The sequence below is a fragment of the Anolis sagrei genome, chromosome 6, assembly GCF_037176765.1.
Source record: "Anolis sagrei isolate rAnoSag1 chromosome 6, rAnoSag1.mat, whole genome shotgun sequence".
Classification (NCBI taxonomy): domain Eukaryota; kingdom Metazoa; phylum Chordata; class Lepidosauria; order Squamata; family Dactyloidae; genus Anolis; species Anolis sagrei.
In genome coordinates, this window is record NC_090026.1 from 109,843,861 (window position 1) to 109,854,119 (window position 10,259).

At 39.5% G+C, this 10,259-nt stretch overlaps 1 protein-coding gene across 1 annotated transcript; it reads left to right on the forward strand.

Annotated features, from left to right (window-relative positions):
- The first annotated feature begins 9,401 nt into the window (after positions 1-9,401).
- LOC132779778 (alpha-ketoglutarate dehydrogenase component 4-like) lies at positions 9,402-9,739 on the forward strand. Its single transcript, XM_067469516.1, is given in 1 exon segment — positions 9,402-9,739. A coding segment is annotated over 1 exon segment (324 nt). The 3' UTR covers positions 9,726-9,739.
- Positions 9,740-10,259: the final 520 nt, after the last annotated feature.

Below are 10,259 nucleotides of genomic sequence, written 5' to 3' on the forward strand. Positions count from 1 at the left end.
GCTAATGAAGCATATGGGAATGCCTGTTGAATCTGCCTGTGTATAATAAGCATATTTGCACTTAGTTGTCTATTGGGCCTGCCATGTATTCTTACTTGGCTGCCTCATTGTAACATGGGGACGACTTTAGCTACAAAGAATATATCAATGAAACACAGGATACTTCCACTATCAAGTCTTCAGGTACAACCCCAGTGAATGATTTCATATCTAATGTCCAAGAACCAGTCCATTTTAGTGTGGAGAAGTTCATCACAAGAAGACCAACCACAGGGTTGCTAGTTTTTTCTGACACCAAAACAAAACAATGTTCTCCGTTACCAGGCCAATTCAAGAATCGCCAGTACAAAGCATATAAAGCAATGCTCTACAACTGACTTAATTTGTCAGTGATAGTCTTAATCTTCTTGTCATTCCACTTTTGAATGTCCTAGTCACTCTCTGCTCCTTCATCTATCCCTCTTCATCCTTAGCTTACTTCCATGGCTATTTTAAAAATAGTTGGCATATGCTTAATTCAGGCTCCTTGGTGGCACAGCAGGATAAACCACTGAGCTGCTTAACTTGCTGACCAAAAGGTTGGTGATTCGAACCCAAGGAGCAGGGTGAGCTCCCACTGTTAGGCCCAGCTTCTGCCAACCTAGCAGTTTGAAACCATGCAAATGTGAGTAGATCAATAGGTACAGCTTCTGCAAAAAGGTAACAGTGCTCTATGCAGTCATGCTGAGCACATGACCTTGGAGGTGTCTACGGACAACGCTGGCTCTTCAGCTTAGAAATGGAGATGAGCACTAACCCCACCCCGAGTAGGACATGACTAGACTCAATGTCAGGGGAAACCTTTACCTTTACCTAGCAGTGAGAAGAGGAGGGAGCATAATCTTGCATTTCCCAGTAGTTTCAGGCAAAATCAAATTACTGCAACCTGTGCTACTTTGTATGTTCTTCCTTATTAATACCATTTGCCATCTCGACCACACCCTAATATGACTCAGACATATTGGTCTCATTTTGTGGGAGGACAGAGGCTTAATCAGGACTCTCCCTGCCAAACTGGGCCACTTGGAGGACATGCTTCCATAACCCCTCTTGCCCCTGCCTAACTTTTCTATCATTTTGAGGAATGCTGAAGGACAATAGCCTGTTAAACTTGTAAGAATATTTTATATTTATTCTAAAACAGCAAAATAGTCTGGTTTTATGAGCCTATGGATATTTAAAAAGAGAAACCAGTCTGCTAGGAACACATAGGTACAAATACAAAACTTAACATATAGCATTCAAAGACGGTGCAGTATTCTGAAATGTGATGACAAAACCCTCTAATGTTTGATTTTTATGTGTGCAAGTCTTCTTGGGAAGCCATGTTAGAGACATAGTTTGTTGTCTCTCACCAATTAAGAAGAAGATGGAGGGGGGGGGGGGAGAGAAGTGGGAAGTGTAGTAATCCACATATAAATCTAAAAATGATAATCTAGGGAAACATCAGGGGCTATCTTCATATCCACTCTACATGGTTCACGTTGCTTGCTATTTGCGGATCAAAAAAGTTAAAATATTTGGAAAATTGTAAGAAAAAGTTTCTTGAGTGCTGAGAAACTCAGATAGGAACAATAATGAATGTAGATAATCTTCAGGTCTTATTCTACACACATTTCATGGAGTTGGTTTGTGCAGCAACTATTAGAAACAATATTTCCTGTGCAGAAAAATGCTGTTTTTCACATATAATAATAATAATAATAATAATAATAATAATAATAATAATAATAATAAATCTCCTCAAGGGAACTCAGGGTGGTTTCTAACATATAAGGCAAAACATTCAATTGCCAGACAAATTAAAATGAACATCATAAAACATAAAAACCTGCTAAAACATACGCAAAAGAATTAAAACCCAATTTCATTATAGCACCATCAAATGGGTTCAAAAATGGAAAAACACATACATATTTTGCACAGAATAAGTCCTAAATAGTCTTCCCAAAAATTGCACAGAAGAATACTGCTAAAAATACTCATTGCTTCATGTGAGTTGAAAACCAGCAAAATTGCTATTGCATTGGTAGTTTTTATTTTTAGTTGAAGAAATATTTTGTTTGTCTTTAAACAATGTTAATACATCAGGTAGAATCAATCCTGTATATTAGATCATGTGGCATTGGATTGTTCTATGCAATGGAACCTATATTTGGTTACTCTTTTCATGGGATTCTGCATGTGCCTCAATAAAGATTTGACTGAAACATGCAAAGGAAGACAATATGCAAGGACTTCAGTCAAGTAAAGCCTCTTAGCAATGGAGAATTTGAAATATTCTTTTCCATTCTTCCTGAGCAATTAAAGGCATTTCAGAACACTGACAAGAAAAGATTAATAGCAATGCTGCCACTGATATTGTTTCCACAATATTTCTGACCGGGAAGTGCAATTTTCTGATTGATTGATTAATTGATTTTTGCAGTGAGTCCAGCGAATAGGATAGCTAAACAGCCTCACGAATTATTTCCTGACAGGCAAACAATAAATCATGGCACTTATGAAAAATGGCAAGTGGCTTCACGTCTCACTCTGTCCTTGTTTGGTACCTCAGGCAGAGATGAATTATGAAGCATTTCAGGAGCCAGGTACCTCCCATGTTCCAGTTGGTATTTCTCTGACTTCAAAGGCTTCCTTACATTTATTCACTGAACTCTTCACTTTAAGACAACAGAGCTGAGCATCTATGTTACCTTCCAAATTCAAAAGCCTCCACCATTTCACTTTCCAGTCTCTGCTAAAGCTATCTCAGCAACCCGTTGTCCACGAAGGAAGAGGGAGGAAATTAGGAGGGAGAAGAAGCTTGGAAAAACATATTCTTTCCCAGAATCAGCATTTCCAGATATTCTCCAAGTGTCCTGAGAGAGAGGAGCTTCATCTACCTTGATTCTGACCTTGCATTGGAAAAACACATGAGACCATGGACCTCATCACATTGACAACTGGAAAGTGGGGGAAAGCAAAGGGTACCATCACAATTCATTTCCTACTATCTTCCCTCTCTTTTGGGATAGTTGGTCACCCATCCCATGTCATTTTCTGTACTTTCCTGTGCTTTCCCCACTTCCTCCTTGTTTTATTGTTTGGAGTTGGGTAGCACACGACTCCTGAAAACAAAATCTCCGCTCTGTTCTAACACACTGGCAATAATAATAATAATAATAATAATAATAATAATAATTTTATTTATCGTATCAGGAGTGAACCAAGGGTAAAGTTGTGATGTATTTAAACACACAAAGTTTAAAAATCTTGGCATTCTACTAAATGTCCTTTGACCAGTGGCTCGCCACCTGGGGTGCCTCTGGTGTTGCTTTATGAAGGTCCTCCATTGTGCATGTGGCAGGGCTCGGGTTGCATTGTAATAGGTGGTCTGTGGCTTGTTCTTCTCCACACTTGCATGTTGTGGATTCTACTTTGTGGGCCCATTTCTTAAGGTTGGCTCTGCATCTCATGGTGCCTGAGCGCAGACTGTTCAGCATCCTCCAAGTTACCCAGTCTTCTGTGTGCCCAGGAGGGAGTCTCTCATTCGGTATCAGCCATGGGTTGAGGTTCCGGTTTTTCACCTGCCACTTTTGGACTCCTGCTTGCTGAGATTTATCTGCAAGTATCTCTGTAGATCTTAGAATACTATTTCTTGATTTAAGGCATTGGAGTGCTGGCTGATATCCGAACAGGGGGTGGGCCAGAGATGTCCTTACCTTGGTTCTTTCATAATAATCATAATCATAATCAGCATAAAAATTACCAAAAATGGAACACTGAGTACAGTGCCTAAAGACCTAGGCCTGCACTTAAACACAATCAGCTCTGACAAAATTACCATCCGTCAGCTGCAAAAGGCCATCCTACTCAGATCTGGATGCATTATTCGCCGATACATCACACAGTCCTAGATACTTGGGAAGTGTCCAACCTGTCAACAACAGCCAGCATAGTGATCTTGTTTGCTGTGGAATAATAATAATAATAATAATAATAATAATCAACTTTATTTGTATCCTGCCCCTTTTCCACTAGGGGACTCAGAAGGGCAACACGGATTCTCACAGGCAGCTATCAGAAGTAGCTTCTGTGGGACTCTGTTTTGCCAGCATATTAAAACAGAATGAAGATGGAGAGAAGACTATGTGGGATGAAGTCATTAGATGGATACAGACTGGTTTAAAAGACTAGAAAGTTCTAGAATTTTTTTCCTATGCTTTTTCATTTTATCTTGGAGAACTGTAGATAATTTATCCCACATATTTTCAGCTCCTATTATGATCAAACATTTTATACCAGCTTCCCAAATTGGTTTATTTGAACCTAGGATAAAATCAGAAAGGACAGGGACAACATCTGGAATTTTTCAATCAGTTTGGACACACTCTTAGGACTTATTTGCATGGAGGTGGCAAACCACCATTGAAGAAAGATCATCGATTTTGGCACAATGTTGTACACAACCAGTTGCCAGTCTACTCGTTCTCTATGACAAACCCATCCACAGTTATCACCATCAATAGCCTTCTATCAGACCATGGTTCCCATACTTATCTTGAGTGATATGATCAACCCACTTCTGTGGTGGTGTGGTGGCACAGAAGTGATTTCAAAGGCATCATTCTCCCCTCACAGCAATTCAAGATTTAGAGGTTTTGGAAAATCATTAAACTTTGCTGAAATTGCTACGTTGCTTTAAATAAATAATTAAAAACAATAACAGAGTTATGCCCCTGACCAAACTTGCAGCCATGAATCCAGAGATTGCTATGCAAAGCTTCAAGGTGCAATAGGGACATATCCCCATAGAGGTAAATTGCCATTATTCCTGATTGTGCAAATGGCATAGGCTAGCAGCACCATGAGATCAAATCCTTAATAATGTTGTGTCAATAGCTTTAATATCACCTAACTTTCCTTGGGGAAAGTTGGCATAGAAATTATTATATGTTTCAAAGTCCATGGAACAGTCAATATAAACACTGTATATAACCATGTTGGCTGAGAATGAAAGGTGTTGTGATCCAAAAGGTCTGTTTGGGGGTTTTTTCTTTTGTTTTTTTTAAACAAATACAACAACAACAATAATAATAATAACAACAACAACAATAGGGACTCCACTGGAGATGGAAAGATAGAATTAGGAACACAATGCCTCCCAATGTCACTTTGAGATACATAAAAAGATTCTGCTGATCTCGCATGTCCTGGCCATTCTTTACTGTTAATTGTGTTTTGTAACCTCTCAAATTAGGATAGCTGTCTTAAGGACCATTTTAACATTCATAGCTGACACATCCATAAGATACTGTTGCTGATTTCTCTGTTATGAAGCCTGGTGCAGCCATTCTAATAAAGCTGCTGCACCAATAAATTTAATGAGAATGAACTAATAGCGTTTTAATGTTGTCACTCTTGGTTATAAGAGGTAAAAGGGCTGGTTGCCTTTTATACTTCACTACTGTCTAGATTTCAACAGCACTGCTATAAAATCATAGTAATAAGATCCTACAACCCTACAGTAGACATCTTAAAATATCACACTCCAAAGATCTATTTTCCAAAAGTGCTAATTAGTTATTGAGGAGGAAAATAATTGTGAATGGATCTATGAAAGAGGCTGGAAACGTCACTTTGGGGATATGCTAACCTGGGACTCATGGAGTTGCAGTTAAGAATTTTAGAAGTTTCAAGTTTTTATCCAAGGTACTCACAAAAGTATGTTTCCCTATATACGCAACTATGGGGAGACTTAAAATTCCAGCTATTTCCCAATATCCTAATGTAACTTGCCCCTCTCCCAGCCCACCTTAACTGTCAGCAGACATTTCTGCTATACTATAAGCCAGGCTATGATGAGGACTTGCAAGAGGGGTCCTGAATCTCATTGCCTGTCTCAAGAGTGCTATGGCAGGGAGCTGAAAATATCATCTTCCTTGTGGCCAATCACCCTGAACAGAACTCTTTTACTCTATGTGGTTGATGGCTGTAAGGTGGATTGGGGAAACTGGGGAACCAAATACAGAAGTTATGGCCCATAATTCTAGGCTACAAATCTGTAGTTGCAGTACCAAATGTCAAAGATTATGCTTAGGTTATAAGCACAAGTTGTACAGATAGGATTCCTAATTTTATGGTGTTGATATGCTGTTCTGTCCCCCAGCTTTAAACATTAAAAGAACACAGAGAGTTTCCTTTTACTGCCCCATTTAACTAGCCAATATTGGGATGGCTGGTAGCAGTTCCCAAGGGCTCCAGGCAGGATTCTTTTCTAGACCTTGGTATTCTCTAGTGGTCTTCCATCAAGTTGCTTGTTGTTATTGTGCAGCCATGCAGCCCTGCTGGCAAACACAACCAGGAGGGCCTACGAATAACAGGCTCCTCAACATTGAATGTGGAACAAGAGCACACACATTCATTCATCTTCAGAAGAATGGAATAATAAACTTAATTTGAATAAGTCTTCCAAGAAAACCCTAGGATGGGATTATTAGTTATTAATTCCACCTCTTTATTTTTGGGGGGATATTTGGCAGCTGAGAAGCTTGTGAAGCTGCTGGAAGTTCTTTGCAGAAGCATGTTTGAGATGAATGGTTCAGCACTACTGAATAACATCACTCCTGCACACTTGAAATTATGTTTTGTCTTTCTTCCACCAGTCTAAGTGGTTCACTGCTCAGAGCTGCAGAGTTGCTCTGAATCCCAATACACAAAATGACCTTGGTTAGAGACACAGCTCTAACAGAGGTGGGGTGAGGTATAGTACAAAAGATCCCAGGAAGCACTAATGATAAGTAACGTGATATTTGAAGAACTGACCTCAATCTCCGGGTAGTGACCCTTATCGGGCATCACGGTACTACAGAAAGCTCAGGCAAAGAGAAAAGGAGATTTCAACTTCGATAAGGGAGTAAATGTAGTCTTCTACCAGAGGAAATAAATTGGTTGCTTGCTATTGATCCAGCAAAAGAGCGCTTCATCAAGTCTGTTAGGTCACACACAAGCAAAATCTTGGAAATTGGTGTTTTCATCTAAATAAATGTAACCTCACAGAATATTTAGGTAGGAGAGGAAATGTTTAACAAGTGAAGAAGTTTCAGGCCAAGAAAGAGAAATGATCAATTGTTGTCGTTGCATGTCTTAAAGTAATTTCTGACTTATGGTGACACTAAAGCAAACCTATTACTGAGTTTTCTTGTCAAGATTTGCTCAAAGAGGGTTTGGTTTTGTTTCAATATCAGCCAGCATGCCAATGTCTTAAATCAAGAAATAGTTTTCTAACATCTACAGAGACACTTGCAGGAACACTTCAGCAAGCAAGAGTCCAAAAGTGGCAGGTGAAAACCCGGAAGTTCAATCAGTGGCTGATACCAGATGAGAGACTCCCTCCTGGGCACACAGAAGACTGGGTGACCTGGAAGGCACTGAACAAGCTGCACTCTGGCACCACAAGATGCAGAGCTAACTAAGAAATGGGGCTACAAAGTGGAGTCCATGATATGCAACTGCAGAGAAGAGCAAACCACAGACCACCAACTACAATGCAACTGGAGCCCTGTCACATGCACAATGGAGGGCCTTCTCACAGCAACACCAGAGGCACTCCAAGTAGCCAGCTTCTGATCAAAGGACATTTAGTATAATGCCAAGTCTAACTTTGTATTTTTAAATACATTAGAAGCCCCAGTTTGCTTCCGACATGATAAATAAATAAATTTGCCTTCCCCTGAGGCTGAAAGAGTGTGACTTGCCCAAAGACACCCAGTGAATTTCCAAAGCCAAGCAGGAATTTGAACCCTGGTCTCCAGAGTCATAGTCCAATGCTACAACCCCTACACCACACCGGTTCTCATGTGCCGATGGACAAAAGTTGTGCATATTCCAAATATGAAACATATCTCTTAAAATACTTTTCTTGGCATGGCTGTAAAAAGGGTGTGGAACTTTTAAGCCAGAAGATTTTCCAAATACAGATCTAAAATCTGAGTGAGACAGAACCACATTTTCAGACTGCTGCTTTTTGGCAATGCATGTACATTTCTATGGCTGGGAGGTATCAGCAGATGTTCAACATCTGTAGAAGACTCAGAGGAATTCTAGGAATAATGTTACATATGGAAACAAACTAGGAACTGATACTTTTCAAAGTAGTGCAGTCTTTCTAATACCATTTCATATCCTTCATTTTTCAAAATAGCCAGATTTGTAAACATTGTCCTTGCCTCCAGTGTGATAAATCCATATTTTTGACACATGCAGTCATGTTTTACAACATTCTAATTCACTATCTTTCAAACTAAAAGCAATCAATGGCAAAATACAATAGAATGTATTGATGGGTTTATTATTTATTTATTTATTTATTTATTTATTTGACTTGTATACCGCCACTCCCAATTTGGCTCGGAGCAGTTTACAGCAGTAGATTAAAACAATACAACCAACTTTAAAATACAATAAAAACGAGAACCGACATAGTCCCGAGTTATTCACCCATCGAAAGCTAATACAAATGAGAGCAGAGAAAGTTCTGCTTCCCAAAGAAGATACCTTATACTAAAGTCAGTTGTCTATATTGTTGGCAGATTTCTGTCTTGGAAGCTCGGATTTGCATACATTCTTCAAATTAACACTATCTCCAGGAATCACAGGATTTCATTTTCAGTAACAGCTATCTTTCTTACTCCTGGTTCTTTCTTTTTCAAGATTCCCTTCACATTACAAAAAAAATTAAATGAACCCTAAGATGGTGTTGGGCAAGTAACCATCTGCTGCATTTGCAGCAGTTGATGAAGAACTTTCAGCAAAGTACTGGGATTTCAGACCCATTCCAAAATACCACAAAAAGGATCAAGCCTTGTCTTCACCTGGAATCATAGAGTTGGAAGAGACCACAAGAGACATCCAGTCCAACTTCAACTGATGCCAGGGCAGCAAGTTCTGGACATTGTGGGAAAAATAGCCCTCTTCCTCAACTAGGTTCTTTAACATTTTCAAACAGCAACATGAAATACTCCTCTTTGTCACCAGCAAGACCAAGACCAATGCTTTTGAACTGGGTGGTTTAAGTAATTGTTTGAAGTTGTTATGTTTTAATTATGTGATTTTAAAGAATATGTTGTTTTATTTTTATATGTACTCATGTCATCAAATTGTGCCTTTGTTGTGAGCTGCCCTGAGTCCCCTTCAGGGTGAGAAGGGTGGGATATAAATGCAATAAATAAATCAACAAATAGTTGATTATTGTACCTTCCTGAAAGTTATTTGAAAGTTACGCGCCAAAGATACTTTCCTCTTCTTTCTAGTCTTTTAACTTGTACATAGGAGGGACATATTTGATGGTTGTTAAAAATAAAATAGGTGGGGGTGTCACGATGGGCAGCAAGATGGCAGTCGCCAGTAGGGTCATTCAGGTGGTCAAGCCATATACACCATTAATTAAGTTTCCAGACAGAAGAAGTACTCCCGGACCTAAAATATAAGATCCTTTACAATCAAGAGTGCCACTACTTCATGTGCCATTCGCACAAATCACTACAGAAGGTGGACCGGCTTCCCATCAACATATTTCATTTAGTGGCAGAATACAAGGCACACCTGACACAATAGAATTAGTAAAAACATTTCCTCAAAAATACCAATGGAAACCATTGTCAGTTGAAGCGATGGAATACATTCAAAGGGGAGGTCCAGAATAACACAGAAGAATATGCAGTTATTTATTATTATTTGTTTAAAACTTTTATATCCCGATCTTCTCAACCTCCGTGGAGGGACTCAGACCGGCTTACAGCAAGGATTCAATGCTAATAGTACAATCTAAAAACATCATATAATAACAAGTTAAAATACATATCGATTAAAATTACAAATAAGCCAAATCGCCAAGATAAAATCATGTCCAACTCAGTCCGTATGTGTGGTCGATAACTTTGTTCTGTAGCCGGTTTCAACCATTACTCTGGGAATGCTTCCTTCCATAGCCAGGATTTCACCAGCCTCCTGAAGGACAGGAGGGAGGGGGCAAATCTGATCTCAATCAGAAGAGAGTTCCATAGCCGAGGGGCCACCACAGAAAAGGCCCTGTCTCTCATTCCCACTAGATGCAATTGCGAAAGTGGCAGGACTGAGAGCAGGCCCCACCAGAAGATCTTAATTGTCTTAGTGGTCCGGTCCATAGGGGAGAATACATTCAGACAGGTAAACCGGGCACGAACCGTATAGGGTTTTGT